Source organism: Heterodontus francisci, chromosome 1, assembly GCF_036365525.1.
Source record: "Heterodontus francisci isolate sHetFra1 chromosome 1, sHetFra1.hap1, whole genome shotgun sequence".
NCBI lineage: Eukaryota > Metazoa > Chordata > Chondrichthyes > Heterodontiformes > Heterodontidae > Heterodontus > Heterodontus francisci.
The window spans coordinates 200,100,019-200,123,767 of NC_090371.1; the positions used below are offsets into that span (position 1 = coordinate 200,100,019).

The window sequence follows — 23,749 nt, forward strand, 5'->3', positions numbered from 1 at the left end:
CCTTGACAACAGTCTGAGATTAAGCCAGTCTGTTCACAACCTTTGTGTCACATTTGACCCCAAGATGAGCTTTCAACCTCATATTTGTGCCATCATTAAGACCTCCACCTCCATAACATCACCCGACTTCACCTTGGCTCAGCTCATCTGCTGCTGAAACCCTCATTCATGCCTTTGTTACCTCTAGACTTGACTGTTCCAATGCACTGTTGGCTGGTCTTCCACATTATACTCTCCATAAACTTGAGGTCATCCAAAACTCTGCTGCCGTGTCTTAACTCACACCAAGTCCCATTCACCTATCACCGCTGTGCTCGCTGACCTACATTGGCTCCCGGTCAAGCAATGTTTTGATTTTAAAATTCTCATCCTTGTTTTCAAATCCCTCCATGGCCTTTCCTTGCCCTATCTCTGTAATCTCCTCCAGCCCTACGACCCTCTGAAATATCTACGCTGCTCTATTTCTGGCCTCTTGTGCATCTCGGTTTTTATTTGTTCCACCATTGGTGGCCGCACCTTCAGTTGCCTCGGCCCCAAAGCTCTGGAATACTCTCCCTACACCTCTTCGCCTCGCTTTCCTCCTGTAAGACCCTCCTTAAAACCTACCTCTTTGACCAAGTTTTTGGTCATCTGACCTAATATCTCCTTTGTGGCTCAGTGTCCTATTTTGTTTTATAATGTTCCTGTGAAGCGCCTTGGGACGTCTTATTACGTTAAAGACTCTATATAAATATAAGTTGTTGTTGTGGACAAACACTAGAATAGCGCACATTGCCAAAGACGGCACCAGCAGGTCTCTGTTGTCTGCTCAGGTTAGATGTATGGTTCATCAAAGAGCGACAGTGAGCTGGACCTTGTCTTTACCTCCAGCAGATGGTGCTCTTTGGCTGCCTGTCTGAGTGTGAGTGATTGAATGAGCAAAGAAGGAAAAAGCTCAGTGAGGTTTAACTGAGCTGCTGTTCCACCCTCTTTTTCTCTCTGTGTGCGTGAGACTGGATCTGTCTCAGGGTTTGGATTACACACGCACATTAAATCCACTCTGGTTACCAGCAGGTTTGCAAGGACCACAGCCACATGATCATGGCAGTCGTGGTGCACAAGGGCGCTGCCCTTTCCTCGGCTCCCAGGACACCCAGATACCTGTGGCTTTGCATTTCCTTCGGGCTTTTCCTGCTCCCATCGGCTCTGGCTGGGATCTCGCTGCGCTTGGAGCGAACCGCGGGCACCGGGATTAGAAGACAACAGCAAGGGAGCGGCGGAGCTGAGGATGAGCGGGCCGGGCTGGGTGAAGGAGCTCGGGTTAAGAGGTCTCCTAACCCGCAGGATCCAGCTCTGGTCAGCACCTCTTTCATCCTCAGAGGAGACGCTTCACACAACCAGGCGATGGTGCACTGGACAGGAGAGAACAGCAGCGTAAGTCACCGCCAGGGCTAAAGCTCGCCACTTTTAAACATTGGGAAACATTGTCTTTCTGTCAGTTGTAATAAAAATGTATCGTAGACACAAGCTGCTGTCACGGCTCGATACCAATTGACAAGCCCCGGTTTGTCGGGGTAGGTTTAATGGGGATACATTTGTAACTCTGGTGAAGATACATTTTAACCATTGTAACACTCGGCTGGCAACAATGTGCACGAGCTGAGCCGGGCATATGTTTAACATCCCGGCAGTGCCAGAAACTTCACTTCAAATATATAGATGGATAGGGAAAACGGCTGCTCTAGTAGGGAAAGGAGAAATATTTGGAATAATAATGTGTTTTTTAATGTATAAAGTAGTGTCTGCCGAGCTCGTTGCAGAAAAGGGAGCGCGCGCGCCTCAGGACAAGTTTGCAGCCTTTCGCGCTCCCTGCTGCATGGTGGCGATTGTAATCCTCCCAATTCCACCCGCACCACGGCCGGGGGGGCCATTTGCTCTGATGTTAGTGACTATCTTAAATCACCAGCTGTTAGTGTCGCTTTTCACTCCGGAATGGAGTTCTAGCCGCCCCGAGAACATCATCAGGCTGTGCAGTGCACGTGGGGACAGCGTGCTGACATATTTACATCCGGCAATTTTATAAGCAACATTCGTCGGGCCTTTTGTGACATATGTGCACACACTTTACTGGTAGGGTACTGGCTTGGCCTGTTAACATTGCTACAGGTTTGAAAATGCTGTCTAGTAACACTGAAGAACAATGATAAATGGAAATACTGAATGCAGTCCAGGGCTACAGTCTCCAGCACAATTCTTTCTTCCCAATTCTTCCTCTCCTGTCCAGAAAGTGGTGACTCTTTGAGTTCCAAAGGCAGTACCACACTGGCATCTTTCGGTTTCCTCATCTGTGAGACTGCAGGCTGTTTACTATTGTGGGGAGGGAGAGGGGGGTGGTGAGCTGCTTCACAGCTGGGTCTGAATCTGCTCACATACAAACTCACCCTTTCCATTAGGTGCTGATGAAAAATAGAGTGGGAAACCTGGCTGATTTTTCTCTTCCCTAACACAGCAGAGCTGACAAGTGTTGCTTATATAAATGAGCTATACAAATTACACAGCTTATACAAATTGTTGGATGTAAATATCTGTCAGCATGCTGTGACCATGTGCGCTGCACCCATGTGCAGTAGAGCCTGATAATGTGCACTCCGGGCAGCTAGAACTCCATTCTAAAGTGAAAAGTGGCACTAACAAATCATTGAAGGTGGTAGGGCAGGTTGAGAAAGCACTTAATAAAGCATGCGGGATCCTGGGCGTTAAAGATAGGGGCATAAAGTACAAAATCTAGGAAGTTATGATAAATCTGTATGAAACACTGTTTGGCCTCAACAGAAGGATTGTGCCCAGTTCTGGGCACCACACTTTAGGAAGGCTGTGAAGGTGTTAGAGAGGGTGCAGTAAAGATTCCTGAGAATGGTTCCAGGGATGAGGAACTTCAGTTGTGTGGATAGGTTGGAGAAACTGGGGCTGTTCTCTTTGGAGAAGAGAAGATTAAGAAGAAATTTTATAAGAGGTGTTCAAAATCTTGGGTCTGGACAGAGTAGAGAGGGAGAAACTGTTCCCATTGGTGGAAGGATACAGAACCAGAGGACACTGATTTAAGGTGATTGGTAAAAGAACCAAAAGCAACATGAGGAGAAACCTTTACTCAGCGAGTGGTGAGGATCTGGAATGCATTGCTTGAGAGTGTAGTGGCGACAGATTCAATTGAGGCCTTCATTAGAGAATTGGATAATTATCTGAAGGGAGAAAAATTTGCAGGACTGCGGGGAAAATGTGGGGAAGTGGGACTAGGTGAGTTGCTCTTGCAGAGAGCTGGCATGGACACGATGGACTGAATAGTCTCCTTCTGTGCTCTAATCATTCTATGATTCTGTTCTATGATTACTAACAGTCCCCACTTCTACCCTGACTGACATTAGCTGACACAGCACAGAGCAGGAATCAAACCTGGGACTTGTATGCCTTGGTACTATGTGGGCTTGTGCCTTTAGCCAGTAGGCAATTGGGGAATAGAATTCCATTGACTATTGTCAGAGCTCCTTTGACTCTCCTCCACACTTAAGGCAAGGACATGAATGCAAATGTGCTCTAGACCATCATTAACTTATTCGGTACTGCAGCGACATCATGGTTTTCAGGTTGAAGATGCTATTGGCTAATTCATGAATTGGCTCATCTGCCTTTTGATGGCATTTTCTCCACCACTACCTTTTTTTTAATCAAAAAATATACTTTGTTCATAAAATTTATAAAAGTACATTTTATAACCGTTCAAATTTGACATTACATAAAGTGCAATACAGATATTTTTTTTTCAATACAGTACATGAGGTGCCTCACTACACTTGTCCCTACAGGTTATATTTACAGGTTATATTTACAGTGTACATTTACATTTCATGTCAAACATTCTCAGTTGCATACAGCCCGAGGGGTTTTACATAGGTTCCAGCCCCTCGGTGCACTATGGTGGGAGGGCCTTAGACAGTGGCCTTTCCCCAGCAGCCCTACTACCCTCCTCCAGGTGCTCATCCACCTGAAGTTGTCAGCACTTTCTGGAAGTTGCCAGGTTACCTACCTGATGTTTGGGACTTTACTGACCAGTCACATGTAGTGCTCTGTACTGCTATTATGATAGCAGGCTTTAACACCTGACCTGACATCAGTGAATGCCAAGTAATATGTAATTTTATAGAGGAAATTTGATAGCCTCAAAATTGGAGATATTTTTGTTGTACTATTGCCATATTTCAGCATTTTTGGCTGTTTGTATACAGAAAGGATTTAGAAAGACAAATTACTTTTAATGATTTTGTTTAAGCAAAATGCATCATCACAAGTCTAAAGAAAGGTCACCTAGATGAACGAAGGTTATTATGCCAAATGGAAGATTTTTTATCTTGAGACTAAACAAACAACTTATTAGCTTGTGCAGGTAGTTGAAAAACACCTCACCCATTATGTTGGAAAATCCTTTGTTCCCTGCCTGACAGAGGAAGATAAAAAGCTAGAGACCGGGAAATAGGTTGACTGAGAGACTTTTTGAAACGGGAAGGCTGTGAGGGCCATCAGGTTTGTTAGCGAAAGGTTTTGCTGAGGCAAAGCAGTTAGAAATGCTGGTCAATAGAAATAGTTTAAGTCGAGATAATCGACCCACAGATGAGGACTAGTTTGGCATGTACTTTATTTTGTATTGTTATGTGAAGCTAAGTTGTATGAATTGAATGAAGTGAGTCTGGTTATAAACCTGTTCCATATGTTGATATTAATAAACTGGCTTAATGATTTGCTTATGACCTCATTACACCGATCCTTTGTTCGGTCTGCCTGCGGAGAGATCAAAAAATGTGACTATCTGGTTCAGGTCTCAAGGGTACAGACAAACCCAAGAAATTATTTGTAACTGTTATTCGGTTGGACATTTTAAAAGCACTCTGCTGGAAAAGAGAAATTCCTGAACTAAATGAGTCAGTATCCACATTTATTATGCTGATGGACTGCGAATCTGTCATAATTTTCTACATGATGAGTGTGTTGATTTTAATTGTTTCATCCATTTGACCCCCTTTCTCTCCTTGAGATGCTGACTCCTACTGGGATAGATTACTCTGGTGCCTCATCCATTTGGTAATTCTTCATGTAGGAGCCTCAACATGAATGTCACAGGCTGTTCCACTGTCAGAAAAGGGCATCACAGCTGAGTTCTATTCTCTCTTCACCCAGCATCCGCATGCAAGCACTTTCTAAAAGCTGTTTGCTGTAAATGATCTGGAGTGAGACCTGTGTTGATTTTTGCCTCAGAGCCTGGGATGCAGAAGCAAATGTACAATGCCTGCGGCTAACCAGGCTAACGTCAGCTAATTCAAACTCGGGATCAAACTTGAGACTCACTTGATCCCTATTGCTCAGTTGCAACAACAACAGTGCCTTTATATAATGCCTTTAACAACCTGAGTTGCTTCAGAGGAGAGTTACCAAGCAAAGTTTGACACTGAGGCACATAAGGAGTTATTAGGGCAGATGAGAAAAAGCTTGATCAAACAGATATGTTTTAAGCAGCATCTTAAAAGAGGTAAGAAATGTAGAGAGGCAGAAAGGTGTAGGGAGGGAATTCCTTGGCAGCTGAAGGAAAGGGCATCAGTGGTGGAGCTATTAAAATCAGGGATGCTCAACAGGACAGAATTGGAGGAGCGCAGATATCTCAGAGCATTGTATAGCTGGAGCCGATTGCAGAGATAGAAAGTGGCAACGCCCTGGAGTGATTTGAAAACAAGGATGAAAACTTAAAATCAAGGTGTTGCTTAACCAGGAGCCAGTGTAGGTCAGCGAACACAGGGGTGATGGATAAATGGGATTTGGTGGGAGACAGGACACGGGCAACAGGGTTTAGGAGGACCTCGGGTTTACAGAGGGTAGAACTTGGGAGCCTGGTCAGGAGTGCATTGAAATCATCAAGTCTAGAGGTAACAAAGGCATGGATGAGGGTTTCAGCAGCAGATGAGCTGAGGTGGCAGGGAGTTGGGCGATGTTACAGAGGTGGAAATAAGTAAGCTTAGTAATGGTGCGAATAGGTGGTCAGAAGCTCAACATGGGGTCAAATATGACACCAAGGAAGCAAGCAGTCTGGTTCAGCCTCAAACAGTTGCCTGGAAGAGAGGTGCAGTCAGTGGCTAGGAAACAAAGTTTGTGGCAGGAACCAAAGACAGTGCCTTCCCAATATTTAGTTGGAAATTTCTGTTCATCCAGTACTGGATATCAGACAAACAGTCTGACAATTTAGAAACAGTGGAGGACTCGAGAGAAGTGAAGGTGAGGTAGAGCTGGGTTTCATCAGTGTGCAGGTGGGAACTGACATCGCGTTTTCAGATGTGCCAAAGAGCCACATCTGGATGAGCAATAGGAGGGGGCCAAGGATTGCTTCTTGGGGATCTATCAGCATTGTTGGTATACTTACACCCCAAGGACTGCAGCGGTTTAAGAAGGCAGCTCACCACCATCTTTTCAAGGACCGTTAGGAATGGGCAATAAATGCTGGCCTAGCCAGCGACGCCCACATCCCATGAACGAATTAAAAAAAAACAAAGACTGCAGACAGGTTGAAAAGAACAGGTAGTGATAGTCTCAGATTGTTGCTAGGGAGAGAGATGGAGTCGGTAGTTAGGGAACAGAGTTTGGAGCGGGGATTGAAAACAGTGGCTTCAGTTTTCCCAATAGTTAATTGGACAAAATTTTTGCTCATCTAGTCATTGTCAGCTGTCCCTCAATTCGAGGATGATGTCTTCTCAAGGTCATTAGTTTCTGCCATGGGTCTTCAGGTGACTGAACAGGCCGATTCTTGGCCCACAGATTTTTGGGGCATGACGTCCCACGAGCTACTGGGATCCGGAGTGCACGATTTGCTTCCTTTTCTTCCCCTCTTTGCCGCCCCTCTGCCTCATTGTTAAAGCGTTTGGACTCAAAGCATGATGCAGCTTGATGGACGAGGTGCTGCCATTTTGAACGATTGGTAGCGAGCTTATCCCAGTCATCAGTGTCAATGCTGCCACACTTCAAAGAGAGCTTCAGAGTGTCTTTGAAGCGTTTTCTTTGTACTCCCCCTGGTACGTTGGCCATTTGAGAGTTGGGAAAACAAGACCTGGCAGGGGAGATGGTTTAGTACCAGATGTTTGATAAGTTATCTGATAATTGAGCAACATTGGAGGAGTTGAAAGGGGTGGTGGTGTCGCCGTTTGTTGTGAGGTGAAAATGTGAAAACTAACTCTGTGCTTTCAGATGATATCTCCAAGGGCAGCACGTAGATGAGAAATAGGAGGGGACCAAGAATAAATCCATGGTGGGGGGGGGGGGGGGGGAACACCAGAGATAACCGTATGGGAGTTGGGAGTGAAACTATTGCAAGTGATACTCAGGCTACAATTAGATAGATAAAAATGGAACCAGGCAAAAGCAATCCCACCCAGCTCAAAGACAGTGGAGAGATATTGGAGGAGGTTCGTGTGGTCAACCATGTCAAAGGCTGCAGACAGGTCAGGAAGGATGACCATGGATAGTTTACTTTGGCCACAATCATATAGGATGTCATTTGTGACTTTGATAAAAAGCCATTTCAGTAATGTTGCAGATGCGGAAACCTGATTGGAGGGATTCAAACATGGAGCATGGAGTTCTGGGAAAGATGGGCATGGAGAGCATGTTCAAGGACTTTGAAAGGGAAGGGAAGGGAGGTTGGAGATGGGGTGGAAGTTTCAAGGATGAAGGGGTCAAGGCTTGGTTTCCTGAGGTGGGGGTAATGATGGCAGATTTGATTGGGAGGGAGACAGTTCCTGAGGAGATAGAACAATAATATCAGCCAATGTGAGAGCTAGGAAGGGAAGTTCAGCAGTTTAGTGGGAATAAGGTTGAGGGAGTAGGAGTTGGGTCTCATGAACAAGATGTTCTTGGAGAGGGCATGAAGGGAGATTGGAGAGAATCTATAAATAGATGTGAATTCAGGGCTAGGGTAAAGGGGAAACCTTAGAGGATGTTTGGCCTGGTGGACTTGGGGAAGGAAAGGAAGTGCAGAGGCAGCCGATCAGATGGACTCAATCTTATTGGCAAAGAAGTCCATGAGCTCCGAGCACCTGTTGTTGGAGTTGAAGGTGGAGGAAACGGGGAGAGGGGTTTCAGAAGACAGTTTGTAGTAGAGAAAAGAAGCTGGAATTATCTTTGCATTCCAGGATCATCCTGGAAAATGAGTAGTTTTGACAGAAGAGATGGTGTTTTATGGGTCAAAACAGACCTGGCGGTCAATGGCTACATCAGTTGTCCACATTCAAGTCTGCATCCCTTGGACTTAAGGGAGCAGAGACGAGGGCCATATCAGGTGTATTGACTAGGGTGAGAGGAATTAATGGTTTTCATCAAATCAAGTTTATCAAAGGTGGAGGTGAAAGTGTGATTGAGTATATCAATAGCTGCAGAAATGCCATGGTGAATGGAGGGCCAAAGGCTAGGCCGTTGGGTTTTTGAAAGTACAATTCAAAGTGAATTGGGAGTGAGTTTTCTACACAGGCAGTCATAGAGGAAGTAGGGTTGGGTGGGGAAGGTGGATGTGGATGGACAGCGATACAAGGAAGAGATCAGAGTTGGCCTTATCGGTCATTGACACAGCTGTACACTGAGCTATAAAACCACCAACTGAATGATTGGATGAACATGATTTTAGACAGTAAGAAGGGATGTCATTGGTGTTGGGACCTTTAAAAAAACACAATTCCATGGGGATTCTACTGGTCTCCCACAGTAACTCCAGCACGATATCTGTAGAACCTGCATGGAATTTCAGATTGGAGTTGCTTTAAAATTTTATCAGGATCCAGTTTTCCCTCTCTTGCCAGCAATAAAACAGCTAAGGTGTAATCTTCTGACATTTCGTTATTGGCAGTGAGCCTTGGCTGCCAGAAGTGAATATTGGAAATTCAGGGACATAATGTGCATAATTTTCTATCTATTTAATATACCTTAGATTTTAGAAAGTAGCTGGACTCGTGCTAATCCATGATGGCTTGTACATTTTTTTGTCTCTGCTGCTGTTTATAATTTTCATAACAAATATACTTCTAATTTAAAATAACGGTGAACACATGCAACTCCATAAAATGTCCTGTCCCTTCAGATTTTGCTGTAGGTCCCACTTTTGTCATAAGAGCATTTGTGTACCTATCTCACACACTCCCTCTCACTTGGTAGTCCCACCTCCTCCTCCTCTCTTTTTCCCCCCCCCTCCCGTTTTTTAACTATAATAATTATAATTGGCTGCAGTTCCTAGCAGATACCACTACAGCATTCTCCCGCTACATATCAAATGTAAACCATCTGCCTTAAACAGAATGACAACTAGTGCAGACATAAACATTAACTTGATTGCAGTTGCTATTTTGGCATCTCTAACTGTTGTTCCCACTTCTGCTATAATAACACTGTTTAATGTTACTCTTTATTTTTGAAATAACGGAAAGCAACAAAATAAAAACTGCCTCACTTAGGTTTTTGATTATTTTTTCAAGATGGAAATTATTCTGTGTTGTTACAGACACATGGTGATTCAGAACCGTTAGAGACTGATTGATAGCGAATTCTTGCAAGCTTCATTAAAAATGTGAAATGGTATGAATATTTTTTTTTGAGTGTCAGGCAGGTAGATGCACTCTGTTTGACCTTTGCTTGTGATACCAGTGGGGAATAATCATTGTGCTAATGCAACTGATATTCTTTACAGGAAAGTAACTTCAGCTCGTGTTATTTTGGGGCTACTCTTCAGACAGTCATATTGTATGCAATTATTTGGCCATGGATTTAATAAGTTAAGACACAACATGTAAATTTAGTCAAGAAAATTATTATAACTATCATAACACAATGTACTTTTTCTAAACTTGCGAGCCGTAGTGTTCCATATAACGTCCTGGGTATGCAAAATTTTAAAAGCTGCTTAATACAGACGTAGTGTACATATGCCAGGTGAACTAGTGATTAGTCTTCACATGTAGTTTAGGTATCTTGTATCTTCCTTAGCCACTAATCCATAATGATAGGATTTTCATTCTGCCTCTTTTCCCCAACCTGTGGTCAAATTCTCCTTACTAGTGTAAAATTCTTAATGTACTGCACATCCTATCATTCCCTTTTTGACATATGCAAAACTGTAAAGCTGAAATGTTAAAAGAGGAGTACTCTTTAACATAATGTTGAGATCCTTACTGAAGGTCTCTCCCAAAGTCTCACCAGAAACCAGTTCCATGTGCTTTCTTTTGAAAACGGCTACATTTAATTTTTAAAAAAACCCAATATTGTTTCCCCTCTCTGCCTCCTCAATCCCAGCTCCTGCAACATCTGAGCACTGGAGGGCTGTTAGACGGGGTGAATGCATCGAATTGACCAGCAGGACTTGTAAAGACCGCAAATGAGGCAGAAGATGGGTCACAAATAGCCCCAGAGCTCCACTTTAAGTACCAGTGATTTAGAGGAAGCGGCATGGGTTGCAGTAAGATGTGGAGTTATTTTAAAAGAAGACACAGCACTTCATGAATAATGCTTCAGAGATGGACCAGTAATTGTGGATAGTAGAACTCCTACATAGACATAAACTAAAACAATAATGACTGCATTTACCTAGCACCTTTAACATAGAAAAATGTCTGGGGGCACTTCACAAAAGTGTAATGAGACACAAATAGACATCATTCAAAGAAGGAGATATTGGGAGGAGTCACTGAAAGCTTCTTCAAAGTGGTGGGTTTTAAAGAGGAAAAGGGGTGGAGTGTTTTAGGGAGGTAATTCCAAAGCATAAGGCCAAGATTGCTGAAAGCACAGCTGTCAATGGTAAGCTGAAGGGAGGTGGGGGGGATGCTCAAGAGGCCAAAGTTGGAGGAATGCAACATTCTCAGGAGGTTGTTGGACTGTGGAAAGTTACAGATCGAGGAAAGGTAAAGGCCATGAAGGAATTTAACAGGAGGGTGAGAATGTTAAATTTTCAGCCATTGCAGAATCGAGAGCAAGGATAGGGGTGATGGGTGAGTGGGAGGGTAGATCTAATCTTCTCTTTATTAAGCAAAGTTTCATAGAAAACTTGAGCTCTTTAACCACTATGCTATTTTCTTCAGATGATAAATGAGCTACGAGTTGTTGGGCAAATCTTACAGGACCTCCTGGTTTACACAACCTTGGGCATTTTGTGCAATGTAGCTTTCACTGGTGTTGAGTTATCTGCACTATACTGATTGCACCATCAATTTGCAATGCAGAAGAATTCAGTCTTTGTTCATTTTTCATTTATTTTCACCTCCACATGAGGTCCTAGCCTCTGGCATAGCACACCAACATTCAAATGTGAAATAGGCAGGTATTTTCTTTCAGGACTCATTAATAATACTGGTTTGGCATTGGTTGGTGAAGTGCCTACTTAAATGACTGATTTTCCTTTCTCACAATGGTTTCCTGACCGCCACCACTCATCACAGCTCCTTTGAGACAATTCTCGTTGAATTTCAGAATATAAGTAGAGGTAGTTTTACAAATATGTAAACGAGAACCTTGCCCACCATTATTGTGTTTCAGAAAATCATGGGCATGTTGCCTGCAATTTCCCGTCCATTGATTTCAAAGCCTTCCAGCATGTACATGAAAAAATCCTCGATGCGTGGAGTTTGAATGCTGAGTTCTAACACTCCAATGTCACTGAGCACCCATGCACTGACTGTCCTTGCTGTCACAGCCTATCTACTCACTGTCAACCTACTTGATTGCTTTTAGCTCTGAAAACCAGAAAGAGCCTAAGGAAATACTACATGTTTCTATTTAATATTAATCCATAGGCAGTGCATATTATAGTTATGGATTGCTATTAACATGTAGTTACAGATTATTTTTTATCAAAATGTTTGAATTGTTTTAACAATTGAATCAAACATAGCTATAAAAATGCTGGTGCACCATCAAAGCTTGGGGGACTTGTGTATGAAGAAAGGACATTGAGTGAATAGAGGGGTGGTACTACTGGGCAGGGTGACTTGTATACCAAGAGGCAAATCATTCCATTCGCTCCTTCGACAGCATCTTCCAAACCCGTGACCTCTACCAACTAGAAGAACAAGAGCAGCAGATGCATGGGAACATCACCACCTGCAAGTTCCCCTCCAAGTCACACACCATCCTGACTTGGAACTATATCGCCGTTCCTTCACTGTCGCTGGGTCAAAATCCTGGAACTCCCTTCCTAACAGCACTGTGGGTGTACCTACCTCACATGGACTGCAGCGGTTCAAGAAGGCAGCTCACCACCACCTTCTCAAGGGCAATTAGGGATGGGCAATAAATGCTGGCATAGCCAGTGACGTCCACATCCCATCAATGAATAAAAGAAAACAAAGGAGAGCAGCATAGGGCAACCTGATGGTTGGAGGGTCTCATGGGCAGGAAATTACGTTTCTGTCCAATTTCTTTAAATTATCTCTATCAATTCTGATTTCATATTTAACTGGCCAAGTGGACATTTCAACAGGATAGTTTACATTAGCTGTGCTTGCCAGCATGTGTGCCCTGCTGGCTATTCAAGATCATCATGTAAATCATTACTACATCAGTGAAAGGAATGACAATTTTATAATGAGTGCTATTAATACTGAAATGTCACATAGGCCCATCTGGAAAATGGGAGATCCACTAGTCTTAAACATTGCCAGTAAATTGATCGAACAAGATAATACATAGGGGAATTTGCTTAACCTAACAATCCAAAATTTTCAATGAATAATTATAACATCTTTACATTACATTGTAGTCCCATTTTTAGAGAATTGAAGGTTTCTTGAGGCCCTGCCACAATCTCTCCATTCTTGCCACCAGCTCAACCTCCTTCCCCAGCCATTGTGTCAGAATGAAGCAGACTTCAAAACCTCAGCATTCTAATTAACCCTGAGCTGAGCTTCCATTGCAAAGACTGCCTACCTATACTTCTGTATTATTGGCAGTCCCTGCCTCTACCTTACCTTATCTGTCACTGAAGTCCTCAGCCATACATTTGTCACTTCCCACCCTGCACCCTCCATAAATTTCATCCAAAACTCTGCTGCCTGCATCCTATTCAATATCAAGTCCCACACACTTATCCCCCTGTCCTCACGGACCGATATTGACCACAGTGCCTCAAATTTAAAAAAAGAGTCATTCTGTGCTTAAATCCATCCATGCCCTTCCTTCCCTTTCTCAGTAACCTCTCTCGATCTTACCCCCTCCCCCAGCTTCCCCCTGAACTCGTTCCTTTGATTCCAGCCTTTTTGTTTGTTTCATGGGATGTGGGTATTGCTGCCAAGGCCAGCATTTATTGCCCATCCCTAATTACCTGCGACAGTGTGGTGGTGAGCCATCTTCTTGAACCACTGCAGTCCATCTGGTGCGGGTATACCCACAGTGCTGTGAGGGAAGGAGTTCTAGGATTTTGACCCAGCGACAGTGAAGGAACGGCGATACAGTTCCAAGTCAGGATGGTGTGTAGCTTGGAGGGGAACGTGCAGGTGGTGGTGTTCCCATGTGTCTGCTACCCTTATTCTTCTCGGTGGTAGAGGTCATGGGTTTGGCAGGTGCTGTTGAAGGAGGCGTGGTGAATTGCTGCAGTGCATCATGTATATGGTTCTCGCTGTGCTTCAGTGGTGGAGGATGTGAATGTTGAAGGTGGTGGATGGGATGCCCATCAAGCGGGTTGCTTTTTCCTAGATGGTGTCGAGCTTTCTGAGTGTTGTGGCAGCTGTACCCATCCAGGCAAGTGGAGAGTAATCCATCACATTCCTGACTTGTGCCTTGTTGGACAGGCTTTGGGGAGTCAGGAGCTTGGTTACTCGCCACAGAATTCCCAGTGTTTATGTGGCTGCTCTAGTTCAGTTTCTGGTCAATGGTAACCCCCAGACTGTTGATAGTGGGGGATTCTGTAATGCCGTCAATGTAATGTCAAGGGAGATGGTTAGATTCTGTCTTGTTGGAGATCGTCGTTGCTTGGCACTTGTGTGGCTTGAATGTTAGCTGCCACTTATCAATCCAAGCCTGAATGTTGTTCAGGTCTTGCTGCATATGGATACTGACTGCTTCAGTATCTAAGGAGTTGCGAATGGTACTGAGCATTGTGCAATCATCAGCAAACATCCCCACTTCTGACCTTATGATGGAGAGAAGGTCATTGATGAAGCAGCTGAACATAGTTGGGCCTAGGATACTGCCCTGAGGAATTCCTGCAGTAATGTCCTGGGGCTGAGATGATTGGCCTCCAACAACTACAACCATCTTCCTTTGTGCTAGGTATGACTCCCAACTAGTTTTCCCCTTGATTCCCATTGACATCAATTTGGCTAGGGCTCCTTGATGCCACACTTGGGCAAATGTGCAATCACCACTGCTCCCCCTGTTCCCCTCTACCACCAACCTCCCACTCTGCACCCCCCCGAAAGCCGCTTTGAAGTGCTTCGAATTATTATTTTTTTATTTTTAAAATTTTATTCAGAGATGCAACACTGAAACAGGCCCTTCGGCCCACTGAGTCTGTGCCGATTTATACTAACCCTACAGTAATCCCATATTCCCTACCACCTACCTACACTAGGGGCAATTTACAATGGCCAATTTACCTATCACCTGCAAGTCTTTGGCGAGGGGAGGAAACCGGAGCACCCGGCGAAAACCCACGTGGTCACAGGGAGAACTTGCAAACTCCGCACAGGCAGTACCCAGAATTGAACCCGGGTCCCTGGAGCTGTGAGGCTGCGGTGCTAACCACTGCGCCACTGTGCCACCCATTTCTATATTAGAAGTGTCCTATGAGTGGTGATGTTGGTTAAACCTTATACCGACTGACTGTATAAACTGGTTTTTGGACTAAAACTAATTCTTTATGAAAGAAGCTGCACACCAATGCCAGACAAATATGTCAAACACTTAATTTTCTCTTTTAACTCTTTACATTCTAGTTATTAGAATCCTTGAATATGTGGGAAGATAATAAACCATCTGCAGCAATAATTATACAATGGATCCTCTTACTTTTCATTTAATATTTGGAGTAGATTCCACTTTTCTGATTCATACCTTTTTGTATCAATTATATATGTTTGGGGGTGGGAGTTAGGCTGAAGTGGGTTAGAGTCCAAAAGGCTGAGAGTCTGAGGCAGTTCACAGCTGTTCTAAATTATAAGGTTGTGGTGGTGTCCATTAATAAACTGCTTGGTCAATCTAGCAACAAAGGAAGATTTTTAAGTTTAACTTAGAATGCTTGAGAGTAAATAAATTCAAATTAGAAAATGAGCTGCATCCAAAAGTTATATTTTATATCTGTCAGTCAATCATTTCTGTCTTTCTCTCTCTCTCTCATACATGTACACACAGTTTGGTTTTGGTGCATCTCTGAAAGTGCATTTGCATTACAAGTTTAGTGTTGGTGTGAACCGGCTTTTTCTTTGCACCATTGTTAAAGTTGTGCAGTATAAATGCATAGCTATGGCCAATGTTCCCACTAAGTTGCGTGGGTGTGCAGCTGCACAGCAGCCTGAAAGTTACTGCACAGGCCTTGCTCTCTAATAAATAACACGTGAATGGTGGTGCAAAAAAAATTTAAAGGAACCATTTTAAAAGGGCCATTGTCTATGGCCCAACCTGAGTCCAGAGCAAAGAGAAGTAACAGCACTCCCTTCTCCAGAGAGTCTCAGTCTGCTTCATTCCCATGTCAGTTTGGTTCTTGAGCCAGATTTAGGCAACAAGTGCATGCTAACTATAGTTGGTGCAAAGAAAAATCACCTGAAAATGCACCTGATGTGCTGTAACCTGCAAGGCTGTGGACCAGGTGCTGGAGGGTGGGATTAGATTGGGTGGCTAGTTTGTTTGGCAGGCACAGACACGATGGGCTGAATGGCCTCCTTCTGTGCCGTAATTTTTCTATGATTCACTGTTCACTGCTACCATTGTACTGTAAATGCACTTTCAGCTAGGATGCATTATATGTAAATTACTTCAGCCGCAAACCATGGAAAATAGTGCAACATAAAAAGGATTCATTGATGAAAAATGATCAGGTAGTAATATTGTCTCCAACAATTAAAAGCATTAAGATAAACAACAGGAAAAATTTCATTTCAACATGGATGTGGTGTATCTATGGTAGCCTGGAGGAATTAGCCTGGGACCCGATCCATTTTGGTCCTCCGTCCTAGTTGTAATGCAATGGATAAGCTGCCAGCATGAATCAAACTCCTCCATAGGTAGCTTGTGTACTGGCGAAAGGAAATAGGAAAGGCAGCCGAATGTGAAGGGCTTCCAGCAGCACCTAAAGGAGAGAGATATACACATTGGGAATAAAAGCAAGCAGGACTACACAACAGTATTTAAAGATTGCAGACCCTACAGATGGAGGTCAGTCCAAAAAATCAGGATGGAAAGCAACGCAGTGCTTAATTGGCACAACTACCTGCTGATATATTTTGATCCTGCAAACAGGGTAGTGGTGAGATGAAAACTGCCCCATCCATTTTATTCTGCAGCAGACAGTTCTTTTGAATGTCCCAAAGAACAGAGTAAGTTATTAATCAAGTGATTGGAACAGGATATTCGAGTTCTTAACTGTACGTAAGTGCAGTAGGACAGTATGTGTTACTGCTTTTGTTTAACCTGTGTATTGTATTTAACCCCACAATATTAGCAATGCTGATATGAAACTCTTTGCTAACACAGAAATTCTATAGCCATCAAAATCACTACTTTTAATAAAGAAAAAGTAAGCTCTAGCTTTCTGTATTATGACTGTATCCATGGAGTAAATGGTGCTGTGTGGAGCACCATTGTAACACAGTATTAAAAACAATGCTTTAAACCCCATTCTATTGTTAATGGATTATAAAAGAAACTTTTAAACCAAGTGACTCTTCAACAAAAGTATTTGGAAACACATAACAGGTTTTTCCAGTCACATAATACTTTTCTAGTGCAGACATATTATTCCCTTGGAGCTGTCCCTGCAATTTTGCCAGAATCCAATGAAGGGTCACTGACCTGAAACGTTAACGCTCTTTCTCTCTCCACAGATGCTGCCAGACCTGCTAAATATTTCCAGCATTTTCTGTTTTTATTTCAGATTTCCAGTATTTGCAGTATTTTGCTTTTGTAGTCCTGCTCAAAGGCCAATTCTAATCAACAGAGGACAAATTAGTGCAAGTCTTCTTTGTTAGACTTCCTCAGTTCTCATGTTGAAGTGTAACTGCACCTGTACATGGCCTGTCTATCAACATACTAGAAGACCTTCAGCTGCCATTTTTCAGCTTATGCTTAGTGTGGGAAAGAAGAACAATACTGAACAAAAAGGCTGGCAACACAAAGTCATTTTATCTTGCTGTCCAAGGTGGCATATTCTACTATTTGTCTGATGCTGCAGTGACTTTGATTTTTTTTTTAAAATATCATTATCCGGATGTGGGTGTTTCTGGCAAGGCCACATTTATTGCCCATCCTTAATTGCCTTGCGAAGGTGGTATAACTGTATGGATTTCTTAGGACACTTCAGAGTTGAGTGGCAATTGCTGTGGTGTGGATCTGGAGTCACAGAACAGGTAGGGGTGACAGGTTACCTTCCCTAATGGACGTTTGTGAACTAATTGGGTTTTTACGACAATCCAAGGGCTTCATGGCCACCAGCTGTTACATTTTCAGATTTTGTTTTTAACTGAATTTAAATTCTCAAACTGCCATGAAGGGATTTAACCTCGAGTTCTCTGAATTTCTAATCCAGTAACATAGCCATTATGCTACTGTACCAGACTGACTAATGTTTTATTTTTCTGCTGGGTATAGGGTTCCTAAATGAAATGAGTTTGATGGTCTCAGCAAAGGTCCTAGTGGGCACAGGCTCACAGCAACAATTTGGTGCAAGTTTTCATAAAATTACCAATCTCAATTAGGATTGGCCGGTGTGCGAATGGAAACATTCACACTGGAGTGCTCATTAAGTTGGCTGAGTCACATTGTTGTGGTAGAGTAGAGGATGATTTATTCCACATCTACCAGCAGACAGAATCTGAAATGCAAAAGACATTCTACACTGTCTGAGTGGAAAAATTCCTTATTGTGAAGCAGCTAGATAGTGATCTGACCAAGGATGACAAAATAAATCCAAATTTTAGTCGGTGGTATTGAGTTACAAGCAATTTCATGATTTAATCTCCAATCTGGGAATTTGGTGGTAATCTTATTAGCTTCTCAAATGTTAGCATGCTTGCTGGTTTAAAAAATGACATTCCTTCCTTAGAAAATTAAATACCCTCATTAAAAGAAATGGAACTGCAGGATAGATTTTGTGTGTGCTGTGCAGTGGAGGACTGCTACTGTTCTGACTGTTTCTTAAATAGTTGGTCCCAATCTTGCCTGGCCTACTCAGCTTCTGATGCTGAGGGAGGGCAGGCACTTTCCTATGGTGAGGGAGGAAAAATTGTTGGATGAGGCACCCCAAGCACCATGTAGTGACCTTTTAGAGAGGGGCTTGGTAGGGATTTGCCTACAGAACTGTTAAAAATTTAGGCACTTGTCTTAGATACTCTCTTGGGTATCCATAAGTGATCTGAATGCCTTATGCTTAGGGTTATGCAGTGCCCAATATCTAACTCTGTGATAGCATAACCCGGTGGTGTGACAATAGTATTTGCTTCTTTGCATGTGTCTCCACATCCCTTTCCAAACACCTTGAAAGCAAGCTAGGAAAACACCGAGTAAGACAAGGTTATATATGAATCAGCAAGCTGCTTTATTACACAGCAAGCGCAGAGCACCGATTATGATTGGAATCATTTAGTTCAATCAATAAAATTTGTCTTGGATTATAAATAATTTGTTTGCTTGTAACTCTCTTTTGGGCCTCCTTATCTCGAGAGACAATGGATACGCGCCTGGAGGTGGTCAGTGGTTTGTGAAGCAGCGCCTGGAGTGGCTATAAAGGCCAATTCTGGAGTAACAGGCTCTTCCACAGGTGCTGCAGAGAAATTTGTTTGTTGGGGCTGTTGCACAGTTGGCTCTCCCCTTGCGCCTCTGTCTTTTTTCCTGCCAACTACTAAGTCTCTTCGACTCGCCACAATTTAGCCCTGTCTTTATGGCTGCCCGCCAGCTCTGGCGAATGCTGGCAACTGACTCCCACGACTTGTGATCAATGTCACACGATTTCATGTCGCGTTTGCAGACGTCTTTATAACGGAGACATGGACGGCCGGTGGGTCTGATACCAGTGGCGAGCTCGCTGTACAATGTGTCTTTGGGGATCCTGCCATCTTCCATGCGGCTCACATGGCCAAGCCATCTCAAGCGCCGCTGACTCAGTAGTGTGTATAAGCTGGGGATGTTGGCCGCTTCAAGGACTTCTGTGTTGGAGATATAGTCCTGCCACCTGATGCCAAGTATTCTCCGAAGGCAGCGAAGATGGAATGAATTGAGACGTCGCTCTTGGCTGGCATACGTTGTCCAGGCCTCGCTGCCGTAGAGCAAGGTACTGAGGACACAGGCCTGATACACTCGGACTTTTGTGTTCCGTGTCAGTGCGCCATTTTCCCACACTCTCTTGGCCAGTCTGAACATAGCAGTGGAAGCCTTACCCATGCGCTTGTTGATTTCTGCATCTAGAGACAGGTTACTGGTGATAGTTGAGCCTAGGTAGGTGAACTCTTGAACCACTTCCAGAGCGTGGTCGCCAATATTGATGGATGGAGCATTTCTGACATCCTGCCCCATGATGTTCGTTTTCTTGAGGCTGATGGTTAGGCCAAATTCATTGCAGGCAGACGCAAACCTGTCGATGAGACTCTGCAGGCATTCTTCAGTGTGAGATGTTAAAGCAGCATCGTCAGCAAAGAGGAGTTCTCTGATGAGGACTTTCCGTACTTTGGACTTCGCTCTTAGACGGGCAAGGTTGAACAACCTGCCCCCTGATCTTGTGTGGAGGAAAATTCCTTCTTCAGAGGATTTGAACGCATGTGAAAGCAGCAGGGAGAAGAAAATCCCAAAAAGTGTGGGTGCGAGAACACAGCCCTGTTTCACACCACTCAGGATAGGAAAGGGCTCTGATGAGGAGCCACCATGTTGAATTGTGCCTTTCATATTGTCATGGAATGAGGTGATGATACTTAGTAGCTTTGGTGGACATCCGATCTTTTCTAGTAGTCTGAAGAGACCACGTCTGCTGACGAGGTCAAAGGCTTTGGTGAGATCAATGAAAGCAATGTAGAGGGGCATCTGCTGTTCACGGCATTTCTCCTGTATCTGACGAAGGGAGAACAGCATGTCAATAGTCGATCTCTCTGCACGAAAGCCACACTGTGCCTCAGGGTAGACGCGCTCGGCCAGCTTCTGGAGCCTGTTCAGAGCGACTCGAGCAAAGACTTTCCCCACTATGCTGAGCAGGGAGATTCCACGGTAGTTGTTGCAGTCACCGCGGTCACCTTTGTTTTTATAGAGGGTGATGATGTTGGCATCGCGCATGTCCTGGGGTACTGCTCCCTCGTCCCAGCACAGGCATAGCAGTTCATGTAGTGCTGAGAGTATAGCAGGCTTGGCACTCTTGATTATTTCAGGGGTAATGCTGTCCTTCCCAGGGGCTTTTCCGCTGGCTAGGGAATCAATGGCATCACTGAGTTCCGATTTGGTTGGCTGTATGTCCAGCTCATCCATGACTGGTAGAGGCTGGGCTGCATTGAGGGCAGTCTCAGTGACAGCATTCTCCCTGGAGTACAGTTCTAGGTAGTGCTCAACCCAGCGGTCCATCTGTTTGCGTTGGTCAGTGATTATGTCCCCCGATTTAGATTTGAGGGGGGTGATCTTCTTGATGGTTGGCCCAAGAGCTCTCTTCATGCCATCATACATTCCTCTGATGTTTCCGGTGTCTCACTATCAAAATAATGAACACTCTATGCTTCCTCATATCATTGGGTCATTTTGCTTGACTTAAGCAAAATGGGGGTAATTTTCGACTACACTGCTTCGACATTGACTTGGCAGAGTGGATTGTTCGCTCTCCATAGAACCCGCCCAATTTTAATTTTTGCCTGGGCAGAGAAATTGAAAATGATCATTTTTAACCCGCTTTCTAAGGTACTGAGCCTGGCCAAAGCTTGCCCATACAGTTTTCTGTTACAGTTAGGAGATCTAACTGACTACCCGAATCTCTGATTCCAACACTCTGTATTCACAGCCAGAAAGAAAAGCCACAACACCCCTGTCAAGTACCCAGGTCCATAGACTTCCCAACATCAGTGTGCATCAACTGATAAGGCTAACAATTTGCTCATTATTTACATTCTCTGGGGAAACAACAGAAAAGGACAATAGTTAGCATTTTAACCATCTTCCATTTCAGTGTCTTTTGTAAAATCCTGTATGCATATATCCTCCCCGAATCTCATCCACCATGTAAACTCCCCAACCCATATTCACAGACGCCCACTTGACCTGGCCATCTCACATGGCCTCACAACTCCCACAGTATCAATCACCGATAAGGCTATCTCTGATCACTTCCTTGAATTGCTCTCCAGCCACATTCTGCTTCCCCCTCCAAACCCTACCTCCTTCTGTATCTGCCTCTGAGAAATACTCTTCCCCCAATTCACTTAAAACTGCACTCTCAAATTTCCAATTCTCCAGCCTTTGGCCCTCCATTCACCATAACATTTCTGCAGCTGCCAAACTGCTCAACCATATTCTCACCTCCACTTTCGATGCCCTAGTCCCCATTAAAAACATTACTATTTCTCACCCTGGCCATTCCCCTGGTATATCTCCACTGCCTTACACAGACTTGAATGGACATGGCAAACAACTGGTTTAGCCATTCACCATCAGATCTTGCTGGACCACATAAAACACTAACTATTTCTGCTCTCAGCTGCAAAAACTGCACACTGTTCCAGGATCATCCTGGAATACAAAGGTAACTCTCGGCTTCTTTTGCCTACTGCAAGCCATCTTCTTAAACCCCTCCCCCCTGTCTTCTCCACCTTCATCTCCAATGATAAATGCGAGGAGCTCATGGATTTCTTTGTCACCAAGACTGAAACCATCCGATCAGTTGCCTCTGTCACTTCCCTCGCATCTCTTAGCCACCATCCCAAACTTCTTCCAACACTACGCCAGCCCTAGCCCTGAACTTATTTCCTCCTTTAGTTTCTCTCCTATCTTCCCTCACGCTCTCTCGGAGCTCATCTTGTCCATAAGACCCATCTTCTGCTCTCTTGACCCTATTTCCACTAACCACCCGACTTCCCTTCCTGGCTTCCATATTAGCTGACATTTTGAACAGTTATCCTTCAAATCTGCTGTCATTACCGCTTTCCTTAAAGTACCAACCCTTGACCCCTCTCACCCTGCAAAGTACTGCTCCATCTCCAACCTCCCTTTCTTCTCAAGTCCTTGAATGTGTTGTCACATCCCAAATACATGACCATCTTTCCTGGAATTCCATGTTTGAATCCCTCAGTAGAAACATAGAAAATAGGAGCAGGAGTAGGCCATTCAGCCCTTTGAGCCTGCTCCGCCATTCATTATGATCGTGGCTGATCATCCAACTCAATAGCCTGTTCCCGCTTTCGCCCCATACCCTTTGATCCCTTTAGACCCAAGAGCTATATCTAACTCCTTGAAAACATACAATGTTTTGGCCTCAACTGCTTTCTGTGGTAGGAAATTCCACAGGCTCACCAATCTCTGGGTGAAGAAATTTCTCCTCATCTCAGTCCTGAAAGGTTTACCCCATCCTGTTAGAATTTTATAGGTTTCTATGAGATCCTCCCTCACTCTTCTGAACTCCAGCGAATATAATCCTAACCAACTCAATCTCTCCTCATATGTCAGTCCCACCATCCCAGGAATCAGTCTGGTAAGAATGGACTTAGGAGAGCTAGAAGGGGACATGAAAAAGTCTTGGCGGGTAGGAGTAAGAAAAATCCCAAGGCGTTCTACACTTATGTGAGGAACAAGAGGATGGCCAGAGTGAGGGTAGGGCCGATCAGGGATAGTGGAGGGAACTTGTGCCTGGAGTCGGAGGAGGTAAGGGAGGTCCTAAATGAATACTTTGCTTCAGTATTCACTAGTGAGAGGGACCTGGTCGTTTGTGAGGACAGGTTGAGGTTACGAGGGAGGATGTGCTGGAAATTTTGAATGATATGAGGACAGATAAGTCCCCGGGGCCAGACGGGATATACCCAAGGATATTACGGGAAGCGAGGGAAGAGATTGCAGCGCCTTTGGCGATGATCTTTGCGTCTTCACTGTCCACTGGAGTAGTACCAGATGATTGGAGGGTGGCAAATGTTGTTCCCTTGTTCAAGAAAGGGAATAGGGATAACCCTGGGATGGGAATTATAGACCAGTCAGTCTTACGTCGGTAGTGGGCAAATTATTGGAGAGGATTCTGAGAGACAGAATTTATGATTATTTGGAAAAGCATAGTTTGATTAGAGACAGTCAGCATGGCTTTGTGAGGGGCAGGTCATGCCTCACAAGCCTTATTGAATTCTTTGAAGATGTGACAAAACACATTGAAGGAAGAGCAGTGGATGTGGTGTATATGGATTTTAGCAAGGCGTCTGATAAGGTTCCCCATGGTAGGCTCATTCAGAAAGTAAGGAGGCATGGGGTTCAGGGAAAGTTGGCTGTCTGGATACAAAATTGGCTGGCCCATAGAAGTCAGAGGGTGGTAGTCGATGGAAAGTATTCAGCATGGAGCTCG

General features: G+C 44.1%; 1 protein-coding gene across 2 annotated transcripts in view; it reads left to right on the plus strand.

Annotated features, from left to right (window-relative positions):
* Positions 1 to 930: 930 nt before the first annotated feature.
* Positions 931 to 23,749, plus strand: part of sorcs2 (sortilin-related VPS10 domain containing receptor 2) — an 810,245-nt gene continuing 787,426 nt past the window's right edge. For both annotated transcript variants that reach the window (XM_068040075.1, XM_068040081.1), the window contains exon 1: positions 931 to 1,413. In XM_068040075.1, coding sequence (XP_067896176.1) covers positions 1,075 to 1,413 — 339 coding nt within the window. In that variant the 5' untranslated portion in view covers positions 931 to 1,074. The remainder of the gene's footprint in view (positions 1,414 to 23,749) is intronic.